This window comes from Anomaloglossus baeobatrachus, chromosome 6 (assembly GCF_048569485.1).
Source record: "Anomaloglossus baeobatrachus isolate aAnoBae1 chromosome 6, aAnoBae1.hap1, whole genome shotgun sequence".
Taxonomy (NCBI): domain Eukaryota; kingdom Metazoa; phylum Chordata; class Amphibia; order Anura; family Aromobatidae; genus Anomaloglossus; species Anomaloglossus baeobatrachus.
In genome coordinates this window covers 301,972,472-301,993,376 of record NC_134358.1, presented here as the reverse complement: position 1 = coordinate 301,993,376, position 20,905 = coordinate 301,972,472, and the positions used below count along the sequence as shown (strand labels likewise).

The window sequence follows — 20,905 nt, the reverse complement described above, 5'->3', positions numbered from 1 at the left end:
GACGCTAGTAACTAAGGTAAATATCGGGTAACCAAGGAAAGGGCTTCTTGGTTACCCGATGTTTACCGTGGTTACAGCTTACCGCAGGCTGCCAGACGCCGGCTCCCTGATTGCTTCAGTTCGTCGCTCTCTCGCTGTCACACACAGCGATGTGTGCTTCACAGCAGGAGAGCAACGAGCAAAAAAATGAAGCAGGACATTCAGCAACGAGCGGCGACCTCACAGCAGGGGCCAGCTCGCTGCTGGATGACACACACAGCGACGGGACGTCGCTGCTACGTCACAGAAAATGGTGACTTAGCAGCGACGTCGTTGTCGTCGTCGCTATGTGTGACACCACCTTTAGTCAGGGGACCCGACAGGTTCCCTTTAAATTTTATGTTGGGTTTTATAGATTTCTTCTTATTCACATCTATGTAAAACAATGAACAATTCCACTGTTCTTTCAGCAATAAAGCAGCCATCATACTATGCAGTGTACTGTCCTGTACGGTATAAGAAATTGTTTTGTGCAATATAGCAGTATGGAGCAGTGCAAATGTCAAATAATGTGTTGAATGTAAGGAAATCTTAGGGGAACTTTTCATAAAGCATACAACACAGCTAATCACTCTTCTCCATATCACAACCTGTCTTTTTTCCATTGCCGACAATGGCTCAGCATGGCAGTTCTACGCCAAGTTGCCATAACAACACTATAAAAGAGTAATAAAAACAGGAAGGAAAATGTTCGCACTCGGGCTAAGTAGTACATTACCTTCTGATGAAATGACATTAGATTTGTAGTACTTTATAAAAGGTATACTACAGTGCGCTTACAGTGTGTGACAGCCATAACGTTAAAGATAGATCAACAATAGGGATCACAAGCAAGTGACTGCAGACAGCTTGGAGGTTTTCTATATCTCTATTGTGAGCACAACCCAAACCATAGTTGAATAGTTAAAGGGAATCTGTCAGTAGGTTTTTGCTACCTCCTCTGACAACAGCATGATGTAGGCAAGGAGACCCTGAATCCAACGATCACTTAGTTTACTGGGTGCATTAGTTCTGACACAGAGTTTTTAGATTTAGCAATGCAGCAGAGCTGAAAAAACAGCCCCCACCCACACCAGGCTCTGTATGTCCAATGGCCATAGACAGTGAGCTGCTAAATCACAGAAGGTGATGTGTCGGACTACCTGGCATGAGGATATGTACCGTATTTTTCGGACTATAAGACGCACCGGACTATAGGACGCACCCTTGTTTTAGAGGAGGAAAAAATAGAAAAAAAATAAAGTTAAAGTAAAAGAATGTGGTCATAACACACTTATTTTACTGCTGACAGTGTTACTGAGGTAATAATATCCCCAAATTCTGTCCTCATATCCTCCATTCTGGGTACCTTCCAGGTATATATGGCCCCCATCGTGGAATATGTATGTTCCCCATCATTATATGTGTGATCCTCCAACCTGGTGTGTGTGTATATATATATATAGTGTGTGTGTGTGCGTATATATAGTTATATAGTGTGTGTGTGTGTGTATAAATATATAAATATATATATATATATATGTGCTGCTCACCATGCTTCAGTTTGGTCCTGGCATTACAAACAAAGTCTACCATATCTCAAGGACCTGCAGTGATGTAATGGACAGGCGGGGCACTGTGTTGTTCTGTGCTGCTCTGGCCCACCCCTCTGCATTTACATCACTGCAGGTCCTTGTCAGCTACGGGAGACTGTTTCTAGTGTAAAGGCAGGAGCAAAGTGAAAGTAATTTGAGCCCTCAGCACAGAGACTGCGGCTGTGCTGTGAAGGTATGCCGTGCTCTGGCCTGGACACTGCAGTGATCTGCACATCCTCCGGGCGAGACATGACTGCAGCTGCACCCTGCTCCTGACTCCTATAAAGCGAACACACACTCTCCCCAGCCTCTGCAGGAAGCCGGCGACTGGACAACCCACGTGTGACCGCTGTTTACATTAAACAAGTATTCATTTAGCTGCTCCTCACCCCCGCTGACTGCAGAAAGAAGTGGGCGGGGAGCAGCTAATGAATATTCACTGACTTTAAGCAGCGGGCACACGGTTTCTCCAGCCGCTGGCATCCTGCAGCAGCGACCCTCCCTGCCTCCTGTGATCCCACTGCATAGTGCCGACTCCCCACAGCTCCCTACCCCGCAGCTTCAGACCATAAGACGCACCCCACACTTTCCTCCCAAATTTGGAGGAAAAAAAGTGCGTCTTATGGTCCGAAAAATACGGTAGTCTAGGAACAATAATCTTCTGGTGCTAAAACAAATATTGCAGGTAAACAACAGTAAGTACCTTGATAAGATACCCATAGCTAATAGCCATGTTTTAACCCCTACAGCAGGCCATATTCAGATAACATAGAAAAACCTGCTTGACAGATTGCCTTTAATACGCTTGATGGACTTTACACTGTCCTTGTTGCTCAATGGCTTCCCAAATTCACATAGCAGGTAAGTAACATACAAATCTCAGAAAACTAAAGCCAACTCCATAAACAATCACTATGAAAAGATCTTCTTCAATGACCATACCCTCATGAGATCATAAATATCCACAAGAAAATAGAAGTCATAGGTCTCACTCTCCAATAAAAATAACTTTTCACCAGGAAGTGTGCTTGCAGAAATTCTTATCAAGACACACTGTCTGAATAGGCATGTCTTCTGAAAAGACTAGTTGCATATTTAATTTCAGAGGAGCATTGCATGGCCTATAAGTCTCCTTACACTGACATGTCACTCAGCACAAGAAGAAACATTGCCCCTAGGGCTAAAAATAAAAATATTTTCTTTAATAATTTGTAATATTCAGAATCAATTGTAATAGATTCTATGAAATACTTGTGGGGTCCCTGCGTGATTATGCACGCAGAGATGTCACTCTGCTGTGCCAATCACATGACCGGCACAGAGAACCAGGAAGTGGAGGAACAGAAGCACGGAGGGAGACACGAGGGATTACAGCGCTGGAGAAGGTAAGGAAAGAGTTTATTTCACTATAAGCAGCAGCATGGGGGCCATATCAAACACAGGGTGATGTGTGCCAGCCACAGGGGGCCATGGGCAGCAATAGAGGCCGGGTGCCAGCCAAAGGGGCCATGGGCAGCAATAGGGGCCGGATGACAGCCACAGGGGGCCGTGTGCGAGCCACAGGGGGCTATATTCAATATAAGGGGGCCATATCCAGATTAAGGGGGCTAATTTTAGGATGGGGGGGCTATGAGGGGCATATATCCTATATGATTTGTTAGACGAACACTGGCATTATAAGACGGACCCTATTAAAAAAAAAAAATCTCTTTTCCTTCACCAAATTTGGGGGTGCGTCTTATAATCAGGTGCGTCTTATAAAGCGAAAAATACGGTATATGGCTGCAATCGTGCAGCTAGTGTCCAATTCCTTCCGCCTGTGGTTTAGGAATTAGGCATCGAATGACAGGTTCCTTTTAAATAAATCAAATAATTTGAGGTAAAATTACATTTATTGGAAAAAATAAATATGAATTTTTTCACTGGCTATGGTTCAACGCTAGTAAATTCTGCATTTAGGGAAGAAATGGATACAGTGCATCAATCTAGCAGCTGCTGCTGTCCTAGTTCCTGGAAATTCTCATCTCATTTTTCATTGCACAGAAGCCCTAGCCTAGGCAGAAGTGATCGTGTATCCAATCCATATGGTAAAAGTGTAAAACCCAGAACCCAGGGGTTAAAAGGTCATCCTTTATTCAGCCACGTGAGACCGCAAACCCAGCTATGAACACAGACTGTGGAAACGTACATTTTAACAGTGACGGAAAAAACAAACTGCAGGGTTAAATACTTAGATTAAATCCCTTGATGACCTTTCTGATGTGTTTAGTGTCCAGAATTGGGTCTTTCGAGAGGTATGTTTATGTTTTGGCAGGTAGCCATAAGAAAACCTGATGCTGCGCCTGGGAAACATCTCTCTGCAGCACGAGTACCTTCATTTCTGATGGCCGCTTGTGTGTCAAGTAGCATTTACTGCAATATATGGGATTTTCCTAAAAACTACGGAATCTGGGTAAGAAATGTCAACTTGTGTCATTTTGTGAACACATGAGTTACCGAAATAACGTGAATTAGAACTGGATAACTGCAAACTAAATGAAATTTCTAGATTACCCCTCTGACTTTACGGCTTTGAAGCACCAGAAGGAAGTAAACTTTCTATATGCCATTTTTTATACTTTTATGGCTACAGTTTTTAAAATCAAGGGAAGCATTTTTATTTGGGGTACATTCTAATATACAGGGTGGTCCAAAAGTAGGTGGACAGTATGTGTAATAGGGTTATCAAACATGGTGTAAAATGAAACGGACTCAGTTGCCCTTAGCAACCGGATTCCACTTTTCATTCTTCAGACTCTCTGGAAAATGGCAGTCCAGTTTAGGACTGCTGATCGATATATTCTTCTGGAAATGAGCAGCCAGCAGAGATGTCTGTCAATGGCTTTCCCAGAGTAAACAAGAGTACTTGGCCGAGCGAGCACTCCTGTGTATGGGAGAGACTGTTATAGTGATCAGCCAAGAGCTACTATATAATGTGTATGGCCAGCTTTAGTGCAATAAATCAAATGCCATGACATACTTTATATTTAAAAGAAAAATGTTTTGGTACCGTGTTAGCTAGTTGAAAAATGATTGATTGCTCTCTGTGAGAGAAACAAAATTAAAATTTTGTAGTTGTGATACAAATTCATCACAATGTTTAACTCTGTGGACACAGAACTCTACCTGTCAGGAGGATTTAGGACTCATTACAAAATCTGAGGAGTCTGCTTCATAGACTGAAGGCACAGGCCTCTGATTCTACGGCAGACCTGGGCAAGGGGCGGCCCGCGGGCCACATCCGGCCCGCCTACTCTGTGACCGGCCCGCCTGGCTCAGGGCGTCCTTGCTGGCCAGTCACTGATGAGAGCAATCTGACCTGTTGTGCGGAGCTCCAGGCTCCGGGAGGCGCGTGGTCAGATTGCCCTCATCAGTGCCCGGGCAAATGCCGGGGCCCTGGAGAGCCGGGGGGGCCCACTCGGCCTCGTCAGTTCTGGTGACCCTTGGCCAGGACCCACTCGCCTTAGTTCTGCTGTCCCCCGGGCCGAGTAGGAATCTGCAGCGCCGTCCCTTTAAGGAGCAAAGACTTCCTGGCTGAACTTAATCTGTGGGCGGAGCTACCGGCCGGCGTCCTGCTCATCCCACAGATGAGAGTTGCAGTGCCAGCCAGCGACCCCCAGCACAGTGCTTCTTTCCGGCTCTGTGTGGGCCCCCTCTCCACCGTGACCTGAGCGGTATGTGCCCTCCCCACCGCCCGATTTATGGGCCCTGGTGAGCTGTATGGGCTCTTCTCCCCCCTAGGTGTATTCTCTGCAAACCCCCCCCCCCCCGGTGCCGTATGTGCTGGGCCCCAGAGCCGCGTGTGTGTCTGTCTGTATGTACATATGTAGCAGAGCTATGTGTGTATGTATGTAGCAGAGCTATGTGTGTAAGTATGTAGCAGAGCTATGTGTGTATGTAGCAGAGCAATGTGTATGTATGTATATATATATGTAGCAGAGCTATGTGTGTATGTATGTAGCAGAGCTATGTATGTAGCAGAGCTATGTGTGTATGTATGTAGCTGTGCTATGTGTGTATGTAGCAGTGCTATGTGTGTATGTATGTAGCAGTGCTATGTGTGTATGTAGCAGTGCTATGTGTGTATGTATGTAGCAGTGCTATGTGTGTATGTAGCAGTGCTATGTGTGTATGTAGCAGTGCTATGTGTGTATGTAGCAGTGCTATGTGTGTATGTAGCAGTGCTATGTGTGTATGTAGCAGTGCTATGTGTGTATGTAGCAGTGCTATGTGTGTATGTAGCAGTGCTATGTGTGTATGTATGTAGCAGAGCTATGTATGTAGCAGAGCTATGTGTGTATGTATGTAGCAGAGCTATGTGTGTATGTAGCAGAGCAATGTGTATGTATGTATATATGTAGCAGAGCTATGTGTGTCTGTATGTAGCAGTGCTATGTGTGTATGTAGCAGTGCTATGTGTGTATGTAGCAGTGCTATGTGTGTATGTATGTAGCAGAGCTATGTATGTAGCAGAGCTATGTGTGTATGTATGTAGCAGAGCTATGTGTGTATGTATGTAGCAGAGCTATGTGTGTATGTATGTAGCAGAGCTATGTGTGTATGTATGTAGCAGAGCTATGTGTGTATGTATGTAGCAGAGCTATGTGTGTATGTAGCAGAGCAATGTGTATGTATGTATATATGTAGCAGTGCTATGTGTCTATGTAGCAGTGCTATGTGTGTATGTAGCAGAGCTATGGGTGTAGCAGAGCTATGTGTGTCTGTATGTAGCAGTGCTATGTGTGTGTAGCAGTGCTATGTGTGTATGTATGTAGCAGTGCTATGTGTGTATGTATGTAGAAGAGCTATGTGTGTATGTATGTAGCAGTGCTATGTGTGTATGTATGTAGCAGTGCTATGTGTGTATGTATGTAGCAGTGCTATGTGTGTATGTATGTAGCAGAGCTATGTGTGTATGTATGTAGCAGAGCTATGTGTGTATGTATGTAGCAGAGCTATGTGTGTATGTATGTAGCAGAGCTATGTGTGTATGTATGTAGCAGAGCTATGTGTGTATGTATGTAGCAGAGCTATGTGTGTATGTATGTAGCAGAGCTATGTGTGTCTGTAGCAGAGCTATGTGTGTCTGTAGCAGAGCTATGTGTGTCTGTATGTATGCAGCAGAGCTGTGTGTCTGTAGGCATGTATAATGTGTATCTATGTATGTCAGTGTATATGGCTGTATAGATGTGTCCGTTCTATATGTATTTTTGTGAGTTTGTCTTTAAATATGTATGTGTACGTATGTGTGTCTGCGTGTTGATGGGGCCCACTGGGACTCTTCCGCCCGGGGCCCACAAAAACCTGGAGCCGGCCCTGACCCTCATCACACGCTGCGTGTCGGGCAGGAAACAGAGGACAGATCCTGAAGCTCCGCACAGTGTAGGCAGCGGAACGCAGGAATCTCTCCTCTGTTCCTTGCCCGACACTTTTCTCTGTGACACACGCGCGCCCTGATATCGTCAGTACGCCGCGCGTGTGTCATTTGAAAAGTTCCTGCCCGGAAGGAGAAGCTGCAGAGGCGGGGGCCGTATGGAGAGAGGCAGCGGCGGGGGCTCCTAGGAATACAGCGTCGGCGCAGCCTGGCCATGTGAAGGAGAAGCAGCTCAGCGGGGGGCTCGTACGGAGGTGTCTGAGGACGGGAACGATAAAAAGAGAGGTGAGTGGTTACTAGTAACCTGCGGGGACAATGGGGGCGGGCAGGCGGGGGGCTGGGGGAGAGGGGTAACTTTTGACAAATATTTGGGGTGTAGTGGTTTAGTATATGGGAATGTAGTTTTACAGGTGTGGTATATGGGGGGGGTGTAGTGGTGTAGTGTTATAAGTGTGTAGTGGTGTAGTATAATACAGGTGTATATAGGAGTGTAGTATAATACTACACCCCTATATACACCTGTATTATACTACACCACTACACCCCTATATACACCTGTAATATACTACACCTCTATATACACCTGTATTATACTACACCCCTATATACACCTGTATTATACTACACCACTACACCCCTATATACACCTGTATTATACTACACCCCTATATACACCTGTATTATACTACACCACTATATACACCTGTATTATACTACACCACTACACCCCTATATACACCTGTAATATACTACACCCCTATATACACCTGTATTATACTACACCCCTATATACACCTGTATTATACTACACCACTACACCCCTATATACACCTGTATTATACTACACCCCTCTATACACCTGTATTATACTACACCCCTATATACACCTGTATTATACTACACCACTATATACACCTGTATTATACAGGTGTATATAGGGGTGTAGTAGTGTAGTATATTACAGGTGTATATAAGGGTGTAGTATATTACAGGTGTATATGGGGTGTAGTGGTGTAGTATATTACAGGTGTAGTGGTGTAGTATAATACAGGTGTAGTATATTGGAGTGTAGTATAATACAAGTGTAGTATATAGGGGTGTAGTGATGTAGTATAATACAAGTGTAGTATATAGGGGTGTAGTGATGTAGTATAATACAAGTGTAGTATATAGGGGTGTAGTGATGTAGTATAATACAAGTGTAGTATATAGGGGTGTAGTGATGTAGTATAATACAAGTGTAGTATATAGGGGTGTAGTGATGTAGTATAATACAAGTGTAGTATATAGGGGTGTAGTGATGTAGTATAATACAAGTGTAGTATATAGGGGTGTAGTGATGTAGTATAATACAAGTGTAGTATATAGGGGTGTAGTAATGTAGGTTATCACAGGTGTAGTATATAGTGATGTGCTGCAGTTTATTACAGGTGTAGTATATAGTGATGTAGCATATTACAGGTGTATATAGGGGTGTAGTGATGTAATATATAGTGGTATAGTATATAGAGGTGTAGTTTATTACAGGTGTAGTGTATACTGATGTATATTACAGGTGTAGTATGTGGCGGGTGTAGTGATGTAGTATATGGGGATTGTGTGTGTATGTATACATTGTGTGTATGTGTATATATATTATACACGCACAGTATATATGCGTGTTTGTATATATATATATATATATATATATATATATATATATATATATATATATATGTGTGTGTAGAACCGAGTTAATTATATTAGTCCGGCCCTCTAAAACCATCCCAATTTCTCATGCGGCCCCATGGGAAAATTAATTGCCCACCCCTGTTCTACGGGGATATTGGGACAATAAACCTTTCACACCACTAATCAAAGCTAATTAAGGATTCACTCTCTAAGCTCAGTGTTTATTTAAATGTCCTTTTGCTATGTATCCCTCTGCCCTGTTTTGTGTATATATTTATGTTTCTTCAGATATTTTGTCATACCATGCCTGAGGAAGAGACCCGAGATGTCTCGAAAGCTTGCTTTATAACATCATATTTTATTTTAGTTAGCCATTAAAAGGTATCACAACTACAAAGTTTTAATTTTGTTTCTCTCACTGAGAGCAATCAATCATACTTTATATTTACATAGAGATTTAGCTTTTCTACAGAAAATGAAATATGCCAACACTCACTTGCCCAGCATATGCCAAAACGACTGATTCACAAAAAAGGTTGTGTGAACAGAACCGAGTGTATCTGTCTAAAATGCTGCAAAGACACACACAAACAAAAAATAAAGAAACAATAACACAATACTGACCTTCAGCTTGCGATGCAGGAGACCTGGCCCATTTTTTGATACAATTAAGGTGGAAAACATGGTAGCAGCTTTGACAGCTCCACACTGGAGCCATGACTCGGACTACCTCACAGCAGACCATGCACTCGTATTTCTCTGCGGTGAGCTGCTCAATCAGGGACCCTGTAAATAGAAGAATCCGGTATTACAGAAGAATGCTCTGGGTAATCAATTAAAAGGAGAGCAAAAAAATATCACAAATAGTCCAGTATTTTATGTCTATTACATTTGGAACATCCTTAGTTGTATCTAGGCGCTTTTTTCTGGTCATGGTACATTCCAGACGTTCCCAGATTATTAGAATTTCTATATGATCAACTATAGGACTGATGGAATTTCTTGACATATTAAAATAAGAGACTGATATATACCAACCCATCTTCTATTCACTTCTGCAGATTTCTGACAGATGAAACCTGGAATGAAGCGTGGCTACATCTATAGTAGTGGCCATTCTTAATGTTCTTCGTAAAATTTCCGGTAAGGTGCATGCCACTGATAGGGTGTACCAAATTAAGTAACGTGCACCTCTTAATGAATTTGGTGCATCTTATTTCTCTGCATATCCCTCATTAAAGAAAGGTGTAAGAAACACTTGTCTAAATGAATTCTAATCTTTACATGAATATATTTTGTAACAATAGATGTATATAAGGGCCCCTATCCTAAACCATGAAGATCTACTGACAAACTCATTACGTGTACAGATGCCTGTAATGGATGCAGCATAATGGAAACTGACACCTATAAACTCCCATACCAAAAAGTATACCACACGGTACATTTTTTGTTTACGGCTTCCATAAGATGAAATACGATGACCTACTACAAAAGAATACTTTTTTTTTTAATACAAATCACAGAGAGCCTGATAAGGTCAAAAGTGTCCTATATGACTGATTGAGCCATATGGATATTGTTTAAGGGGTAGTCTATTTATTGCACATTCACAGGATACATTGTAATCCCCTGTTTGAACCCTTCCTAATTTATAATATTTTGATAAAACTATAAAAGTTAAGTTTTCGGACCAAGTAGTAAATGGCTGCCTTTCAGTCTTACAGCTTTTTTTTCGGGGTGGGCGGTTCACGTTTCCCTGGTTTGTAACTGAGATCGCACCCCTGTGGGCACGGTTTTAGCTGGTCAGTCACCCAGCGGTGAATGGCCTATGAGCGCTGCTGTGGCCGTCGCTCTGTGCTCGTGGACTGCCCCTGCCGGCCTCGCCTCTTCCTTTTCTGGTGGGGATGCTATTTTAGGGAGGGCACGTCACCAGATCACTGCAGCTACTGCATGTCTCTCCTTTGGGCTCCTGGCTGTGTGGATCATGGTTCGGGTAGAACTGTTGGCGCTTGATGGATGACACTATTACAGCCGCCTCTCCTAATCTTTTCTTTCTGCACTGAGTCCAGGGAAGATCGCGCAGGCAGTCCTGCAGGCCAGTCAGCACTAGTCACCTATTAGGATTGTGCGGTATGTAGTTATAAGATTTCTTCTAGGCAATCTGTACCCTATTGTTTTGCCTGTACTCCTACCTGAATTGGTTCTGCAAGAGGGTAGATTGTCAACTAGACAAAATCCACGCTAGTTCTCACTCAGCATGTCGGGTTACTGGGGATGATCTTCGACACAGTCCAGGGATGTTGCTTTGTCTTCCTGAGAGAAAGAAGAGAGCCATTCTACAGTCCTACATTCGGGTTCAGAAACGTTCAGGGAAATCCCCTCTCCGGTTTTGCATTAAAGTGTTGGGCCAGATGGTAGCGGCTTTCGAGGAAGTTCCATTCAGTTAGTTTAATTCTAGCCCCTTAACGACCGCGGGAAGTAATATTACGTTCCCTGTGGTCAGTGTTAATCCCCACCTGCTGCTGCGGGCGGGGATCTGCACAAATGTCAGTTGATTTATACAGCTGACATGTGTGCCTTGCAGGCACAAGTGGAACCGCTATCCACCCGTACCTGTTAACCCCTTAAATGGCGCTGTCTAGATGTGACAGTGCCATGTTAATGGCGACCGCGGTAGATATGTACTCACAGGCCACCACCAAAAGTCACAGATCCAATGGTTGTCATGGTAGCACAGGGTCAAGACTCAGGTCCTGTAAGAAAACAGCAGAGTATTGCCTGTTACAAGAGATGATCATTTCTCCCGGTCTGAGCAGTGCTGCTCTGATTGGGAGAAATTAATGAGCGATCAGACGCTGATCCGTATAGTCCCCTAGGGGACCTGGGGAAAAAAAAAAAAGTTTTAAAAAAAGTTATGAAAAATAAAAAACCTTAACGTTCAAAGCACCCCCCCTTTTGCCCCACTGAAAATATAAGGGTTAAAAAAAATAAAATATACACACATTTGGTATCACCGCGTTCAGAAACACCCGATCAAAATATAAAATCAATTAATCTGATCGTAAACGGCGTAGCGGCAAAAAAATTCCAAACGCCAAAATTATATTCTTTTTGGTAACATTAAAAATGTCAGCCCGAGACGCAAAAAATAAGCCATCACTGAGCCATAGATGCCGAAAAATGAGAACGCTATGGGTCGCGGAAAAAGGCGCAAAACATACGCCACTTTTTTTGGACAAACTTCTGATTTTTTTTAACCTGTTAGATAAAAGTAAACCTATTCATGTTTGGTGTCTACGAACTGAACTCGCACCGACCTCAGGCATCACACCAACACATCAGTTTTATCATATAGTGAACACCGTGAATAAAATATCTCAAAAACAATAGTGCAATCACACTTTTTTGGCAATTATCCGCATTTGGAATTTTGTAGGCCGTTTTCCAGTACACTATATGGTAAAACTCATGGTTTAATTTAAAAGTACATCAAAAAAGAGCCCTCACATGACCATATTGACTGAAAAATAAAAAAAGTTACAGCTCTCTGAAGAAAGAAGAAAAAAAAATGGAAAGGGCAAAATTGGCCGGTCATCAAGTGACTAGGCAGTTACAGAGCATGCTCCTAGCACTTTGGGACAGGTCCTTGCGGTCCCTGGATTGGCCTGTTCGCCTTCCTCTACTATGTTACAGGTCCTTCAGGTGGTGGTTCAGCCCCTCTACTCCGTCCCGGGATGCTCATTCTGCCCCATCCTGTAGAGGACATTGTCAGCGGATGCCAGACACTCCAGTTGGGGGGCAACGTTTTGCTAATTTTTGGCACAGGGAACTTGGGACAATCAAGAGAAACTTCTCTCGATCAATGTTCTGCAGCTCAAAACGATCCTCTGCTTTCACACATCAGTTTTTTGCCATCAGGCACAATCCGGCAAAAACGAAAAAAAAAAACAAAAAAAAAAACCGGATCCGGCGTCTGTTGCCGCCGTATCAGTTTTTTTCCCCCCATAGACTTTCATTAGCGCCGGATTGTGCCGGATGGCCTTGCGTTTCATCCGTTTTTTGGCAAAATTTACTTGTCCGGCGGCAGGATGAAACGTTGAAGTGAACATTATTGTGTCCGGCAAAAAAAACGGATCGCACCGGATCCGGCGCCGTACGTCGTGTTTTATAATGGAAGCCTATGGACGCCAAATCCGGCAAAAAATGGATCCGGCCGCCGGATCCGTTTTTTTGAACGGAGCATGCTCAGAATCACACCGGATCTGTCAAAAAACTGAAGGAACTGATGGAAAAAAACACTGATGCAACTGATCCGTTTTTTTCGCCGGATCCGTCGCATCAGTTTTTTCGCCGGATCGAGCCTCATGCCAGAAAAACTGATGTGTGAAAGCAGCCTGAGTTCTCCTTCATTTGCAGGATAGAGCGAAAACCAGCACGAGCGCCTGAACTTGGTGTGAACAGTCAGCCTGTGCTGATTGAGGCCCTTTAACGGCATGGCTGTTGAAGCCTTTGTTCTAAGGAAGATCAGTTTTTCTGAACCAGTTTTCCAGACTATAATGAGGGCAAGGAAGCCTTCTCCACCACAAATTTACTATCGCACTCGGAAGACTTTTTTCGCTGGTGCGAATCCAAGTCGATTTCCTTATTGTCTTGTTCTTTACCATCCATGCTTTCTTTTTTTCCTCTCCGGACTGAAGGCGGACCTGGGGCTTAATTCTCTTAAAAGTTCTGGTTTTCACCTTCCCACCCCCCCCCCTTCCTCTCCCCTTCCCCCCCCCCCCCCCCCCCCACGCAGAGCAATTTGGCTGTGGAATCAGTTCAGAACTATTTTCCAGGGAGTAGCACATATCAGGCCTCCCTATTAGCCACCCCTAGAGTCCTGGGACCTTCACCTAATTTTAGAGGTTCTTCAGGGTTTGCCCTTCGAGCCCATCAGGCAGATTCCAGCTCTTTTACTATCTCAGAAGGTGGCATTTTGTTATAGCCATCACTTCAATTAAAAGGGGGTCTGAATTGGTGGCACTTTCTTGCCGCACACTATCTCGTTCTTCATCAGGACTAGAGGTGTTGAGGAAGGTTCAGACTTTTCCTAAGCTGGTTTCTGCTTTCCACCTTAATGAGGACATTGTGTGTTGCATTCTTTTTGTCCTTCTCAGTTCATCCTTTGGAAAAGAGATTACACAGTCTGGGTGTGGTTAGGGACGTATAGTATTATTTGTCGGCCACTGCCTCCTTTAGGTGGTCCGATTCCTTATATGATCTACCAAATGGATTTCTTAAGGGCCAGGCCGCTTCCAAGGAGACTCGCTCGCCGGACTAAAGAAACTATCATTCAGGGTTACAAGTTGAAGACAGGATTACTCCCTTCAAGGCCAAGGCACACTCCGCTAAAGGTGACTAAAGCTTCCTGAGTGGTTCATCATCAGACTTCAGTCCTACAGCTCTGTAAGGCTGATACCTGGGCATTTGTACATATGTTTTCTAAATCCTACAGTATCCACACCTTCACTTCCGCTGATGCAAGCTTGGGCAGGAAGATCATTTTTGAACCACACTAGTAAGCTCTGTGATGTTAAAAGAATTGTTACTTTTATGGGTCCTTTCTTGCCCCAGTTACAGCTTTTGAACAACCCAGAGTTCTGTGTCCCCCAAAAAAGCAACCGAGAAAATTTGATTTTTGGTACTCACCGTAAACTCTGTTTCTCGTAGTTTTCATTGTGGGGGACACAACTCAAACCAATTTGTTGCCTGGTGGGCGTATAGTGGAGTCATGCTTCTTTATACATTGCTCTTTTGCTTCTACTACTGCTTTCTCACTACACGGTGGAGGCTGGTTCCGGCAAGTGAGGTATAACTTGCTGGGGAGGAGGTCACTGAGTTCTATGTAAAATCTGACAGCCCGCAGGTGGCAGCAGTCTAGCCAAGGGTTCTGTGTCCCTTAAATGATACTGTCAGAAACTGAAAGCATTGGCATTAAAGAAGTTAATGAGAGGTGGAGCTGTGCTCCAGTCATATTTGTTAGAAGCAAGAGATGGCTGAAGCATGCATCAGAGGCAGGGAGACTACTTATCACAAATATAGTATGCCACAAGATGTTAAGGGGGTTAAAAAAAAGAATAAAAGTTAATGTTTTGGAATAGCCAAGCCAAGCCAAAGTCCTGACCTTAATCCTATAGAAATTATGTGGAAGGAACAAACCTTCATGGGAGAAAACCCACCAACAGAGTTGAAGCGGTTGTTTTTCTAAGCCAATGTACAGGACTAATCAACCAGAAATGTTTAGGAACATAAGGGAATGGGGAAATCACAAACTAACCAAAGAATGTAAACTTCCGCTTTCACTTACAGACATGTGATACTCATAGATTTTCCTCATTTTAAAAAAAAAAGAAACTGTAATATTTTTGATGTTTCATTTTCTTTATCTAACTGTAGATGGCTGAAAACTTAAAATTGCTGTTGGCTGAAACTCTGGTGTCTGAGGGGGACACGGGCACTCCAGGTCTCCAACACAGCTGCTCCCCGATGCACCAATAACACGAAGGGACACGGTCACTGCAGAGCTCTCAGCACTAGAGATGAGCGAACCTTAGGCTCGAGGTCATAAAGCAAGGTTTGGGGTTCAAGTGAGTTATGAGTATGAACCTCTCCAGCGAGCAGCGCTGTGTTTGGGTAGGAGTGATTCTCAGCCCTGTGCCAGCCACGTGCAGTGTTTGATCGGTTCATTTTTGGGGTAAATTTAATATGATAAGATGTAGTGTGCACTCAAAAAAAAAAAAAAATTTGCATAACCCACTCCCTCTCCCTGCTAATGGCCCATAAGCAAAACACTTCCAAGACAGAGTGGGTGGGGGGTTTGCAATTTTTTTTTTGGTTTGTATGTGCACACACTACATTTTATCACGTGATTTTACCCAAAAAGTCAGCCTATTAAACACTGCACGTGGCTCGCACAGGGCTGAGAATCACTCAGACCCAAACATAGCGCTGCTCGCTGGAGAGGTTCATACTTGTAACTCACTAGAACTCCCAAGCTGAACCTTGCTTTTTTTAAGTCGAACTCCGAACCTCAAACCTAAGTGTCGCTCATCTCTACTCAGCACGTTCAGGTCAGACAAACCTTCAGAGAACACACTGAGGCAGGGTGCAGCGGGAACCTCGGTCGTAGTTTCCTTTTTCTCCTGTATGATGCAGCTGTGTTTTGATTGTCAAGTGTCAGAGGAGTAAAAGGCAAACAAATCAGAAGCTCTGATATACAACCAGGTGGTTGAAAAGAAAATTTGCACTTTGGGTGCACTTTATGGATTGGTGGAATAACTTTAGAACAGAGGGGAATTGAAAAACAAAAAGAAAAACTGGCAAACCAATGGAGCAGCGCCATTTGCAGAAGGTATTCACTTTAAAAAAAAAAAGAAAAATCCAGGGAAACGTCTGACAAAAACCACGGTAACGCACTCGTGGTTTGGTACCAACCTGCGGCTTTTTACCATTATCTATGGCAAAAAACGCAGGTACCTGCGGAAAAGTACTGACACGCTCAAAACCTAGAGCTAAACAAAAAACAAACAAAAAACGCTTTTTTTCCCCCCATTATTTTTGCTGGGGATGGACTGTAGGAATGTTAGGAACAAAAACTGCGGCAAATCGCTTTAGAAGGAAAGACAGCAAGAAGCAGCGATGAGGCAGCGGAGGGAACGCAGGACAGGTGAGAAGTGTGTGTGTGTGTGTGTGTGTGTGTGAGAAATTGCAGCCCCGGTGGCTGCGATCGCTTTGCAAATACCTTAGATCCGGGGAGGAGGGGACCTCTGCCTGATCTCAGGAGGGGTGGTGTCTCCTCCCTGGACCTACGGAGTCTGTGATTGGCTGACGAACGCCACTCAGCCAATCACAGCCACTGTAATGTTTCAGCCATTGAAAATGGCTGAAACATTGAAATCCAGCCATGATCAGTGCAGCTATAGCACCGATCATTGACTGGAGCTGGGTGACCTGTTTCACCCGCCCCCCAGCTCTGATTGAGAGACTGGCCTTGTGACCGATCTCCCCAATCATTGTGGATCTGGGGCCGGAGACCGCTCCCTTCTGCTTCACTCCTGTGTCTGTGGAAGCTGAGGAGAGCGATCGGTAAGTTAGAGCGCCAATGCCCCCTTTCCACCGCCACCACATTACTATAGAAAAGGGACAAGGTGGGCACATTACTATAGGATGGGGACAAGGCTGGGGACATTACTGTAGGATGGGCACATTACTAGAGGATGGGGACATTACTATAGAATGGGACAACTATAGGATGGGACAGTACTACAGGATAGGGAGATTGCTACAAGGGGACAAGGATGGGGAACATTACTATAAGATGGGGACAAGAATGGACACATTACTACAAGATGAGGAACATTACTATAGGATGGGGACAAGGATGAGCACATTACTGTAGGATGCGGACTAGGATGGGGCACAATACTACAAGGGAACAAGGATGGGCACATTACAACAAGATGGGGGAACATTACTAAAAGATGTTGGCCAAAATTTCTATATAGTGCTAATTGTAACACTTAGTTACAAGAAAGGGATAAAATGTAAAAAAAAAAAAAAAAAAAAAAAAACAAGAAAACCTTAAAATAAAGCATGACTTTTTTTCACCATCAAAATTTTTTTTTTATATTTAAACAAAGAGTGTGCACATTTGTTATAATAAACAAGTGAAAAATGTTCAAGATCAGTGATCCAAAGTGTAAAATAAAAAAATAATATACAGTCAGGGCCAGAAATATTTGGACAGTGACACAAGTTTTGTTATTTTAGCTGTTTACAAAGAAGGGAATTTTGTTACTTACCGTAAATTCCTTTTCTTCTAGCTCTTATTGGGAGACCCAGACGATTGGGGTATAGCTACTGCCCTCCGGAGGCCACACAAAGCACTACACTAAAAAGTGCAAGGCCCCTCCCCTTCTGGCTATACCCCCCCGTGGTATCACGGGTACTCCAGTTTTAGTGCCAAAGCAAGAAGGAGGAAGCCAATAACTGGTTTAAACAAATTAACTCCGAGAAACATCGGAGAACCGAAAAAACCGTTCAACATGAACAACATGTGTACCCGCAAACAACAAAAAAATCCCGAAGGACAACAGGGCGGGTGCTGGGTCTCCCAATAAGAGCTAGAAGAAAAGGAATTTACGGTAAGTAACAAAATTCCCTTCTTCTTCAGCGCTCTATTGGGAGACCCAGACGATTGGGACGTCCAAAAGCTGTCCCTGGGTGGGTAAAGAAATACCTCATGTTAGAGCTGCAAAACAGCCCTCCCCTACGGGGATGTCACTGCCGCCTGCAGGACTCTTCTACCTAAGCTGGCATCCGCCGAAGCATAGGTATGCACCTGATAATGCTTGGTGAAAGTGTGCAGACTGGACCAGGTTGCTGCCTGGCACACCTGTTGAGCCGAAGCCTGGTGTCGTAATGCCCAGGACGCACCCACGGCTCTGGTTGAGTGGGCTTTTAGCCCTGAAGGAACCGGAAGCCCCGCAGAGCGGTAGGCCTCTAGAATTGGTTCTTTGATCCATCGAGCCAGGGTGGCTTTAGAAGCCTGCAATCCCTTGCGCGGACCAGCGACAAGGACAAAAAGAGCATCGGAACGGCGCATGGGCGCCGTTCGGGAAATGTAGATTCTGAGTGCTCTCACCAGATCTAGCAAACGTAAGTCCTTTTCATACCGGTGAACCGGATGAGGGTAAAAGGAAGGCAAGGATATATCCTGATTAAGATGAAACGAGGATACGACCTTAGGGAGAAACTCCGGAATGGGGCGCAGCACTACCTTGTCCTGGTGGAACACCAGGAAAGGAGCCTTGGATGACAAAGCTGCCAGCTCAGACACTCGCCGAAGCGTTGTGATCGCGACAAGAAACGCCACTTTCTGTGACAGGCGAGAAAAGGAAACGCCCTTTAGAGGCTCGAAGGGCGGCTTTTGCAGAGCAACAAGTACTCTGTTCAGATCCCATGGATCTAACGGCCGCTTGTACGGGGGCACAATATGACAGACCCCCTGTAGGAACGTGCGCACCTTAGGAAGACGTGCTAGACGCTTCTGAAAAAACACCGACAGTGCCGAGACTTGCCCTTTAAGGGAGCTGAGCGACAAGCCCTTTTCCAACCCCGATTGCAGGAAGGAAAGAAAGGTGGGCAATGCAAATGGCCAAGGGGATACTCTCTGTGCAGAGCACCAAGATAAGAAAATCTTCCACGTTCTGTGGTAGATCTTAGCAGACGTTGACTTCCTAGCTTGTCTCATTGTGGCTACGACTCCTTGAGATAATCCTGCAGACGCTAGGATCCAGGACTCAATGGCCACACAGTCAGGTTCAGGGCCGCAGAATTCTGATGGAAAAACGGCCCTTGGGACAGTAAGTCTGGTCGGTCTGGCAGTGACCACGGTCGACCGACCGTGAGATGCCACAGATCCGGATACCACGATCTCCTCGGCCAGTCTGGGGCGACGAGTATGACGCGGCTGCAATCGGATCTGATCTTGCGTAACACTCTGGGCAAGAGTGCCAGAGGTGGAAAGACGTATGGGAGCCGGAACTGCGACCAATCTTGAACTAATGCGTCTGCCGCCAGAGCTCTTTGATCGCGCGACCTCGCCATGAATGCCGGGACCTTGTTGTTGTGCCGGGACGCCATTAGGTCGACGTCCGGCACTCCCCATCGGCGACAGATTTCCTGAAACACGTCCGGGTGAAGGGACCATTCCCCTGCGTCCATGCCCTGGCGACTGAGGAAGTCTGCTTCCCAGTTTTCTACGCCGGGGATGTGAACTGCGGATATGGTGGAGGCCGTGGCTTCCACCCACATCAGAATCCGCCGGACTTCCTGGAAGGCTTGCCGACTGCGTGTCCCCCCTTGGTGGTTGATGTATGCCACCGCTGTGGAGTTGTCCGACTGAATTCGGATCTGCCTTCCTTCCAGCCACTGCTGGAAGGCTAGTAGGGCAAGATACACTGCTCTGATTTCCAGAACATTGATCTGAAGGGTGGACTCCTGCGGAGTCCACGTCCCCTGGGCCCTGTGGTGGAGAAACACTGCTCCCCACCCTGACAGACTCGCATCTGTCGTGACCACTGCCCAGGATGGGGGCAGGAAGGATCTTCCCTGAGACAATGAGGTGGGAAGGAGCCACCATTGTAGAGAGTCCTTGGCCGTCTGGGAAAGAGAGACTTTCCTGTCCAGGGACGTTGACTTCCCGTCCCATTGGCGGAGAATGTCCCATTGAAGTGGACGCAGATGAAACTGCGCAAAGGGAACTGCTTCCATGGCTGCCACCATCTTCCCGAGGAAGTGCATGAGGCGCCGTAAGGGGTGCGACTGGCCCTGAAGGAGGGATTGCACCCCTGTCTGTAGTGACCGCTGCTTGTTCAGCGGAAGCTTCACTCTCGCTGCTCGAGTATGGAACTCCATGCCAAGATACGTTAGTGACTGTGTCGGAGACAGATTCGACTTTGGAAAGTTGATGATCCATCCGAACGTCTGTAGAGTCTCCAGTGTAGCATGTAGACTGAGTTGGCATGCCTCTTGAGAGGGTGCCTTGACAAGTAGATCGTCTAGGTAAGGGATCACCGAGTGTCCCTGAGAGTGCAAGACCGCTACCACTGCCGCCATGACCTTGGTGAAAACCCGTGGGACTGTCGCCAGACCGAATGGCAGAGCTACGAACTGAAGATGTTCGTTTCCTATCACAAAACGTAGAAAACGTTGATGTTCTGTAGCAATTGGCACGTGGAGATAAGCATCTTTGATGTCTATTGAGGCAAGGAAGTCTCCTTGAGACATTGAGGCCACGACAGAGCGGAGGGTTTCCATCCGGAACCACCTGGCGTGCACATGTTTGTTGAGCAGCTTTAGATCCAGAACAGGACGGAACGAGCCGTCCTTTTTTGGAACCACAAAGAGATTGGAGTAAAACCCTCTCCCTTGTTCCTGAGGCGGTACAGGAACCACTACTCCTTCCGCTCTTAGGGAGTCCACCGCCTGCAGCAGGGCATCTGCTCGGTCTGGATGTGGGGAGGTTCTGAAGAACCGAGCTGGAGGACGAGAACTGAACTCGATTCTGTACCCGCGAGACAAAATGTCTGTCACCCACCGGTCTTTGACCTGTGACATCCAAATAACGGAAAAGCGGGAGAGCCTGCCCCCGACCGGAGATGCG

At 45.3% G+C, this 20,905-nt stretch overlaps 1 protein-coding gene across 1 annotated transcript in view; it reads right to left on the bottom strand.

Moving 5' to 3' along the window:
- Positions 1-20,905, bottom strand: part of NFX1 (nuclear transcription factor, X-box binding 1) — a 154,724-nt gene that overhangs the window by 106,683 nt on the left and 27,136 nt on the right. The window contains exon 3 of the mRNA XM_075314894.1: positions 9,322-9,483. Within this exon, the coding sequence (XP_075171009.1) occupies positions 9,322-9,483 (162 nt within the window). The remainder of the gene's footprint in view (positions 1-9,321; positions 9,484-20,905) is intronic.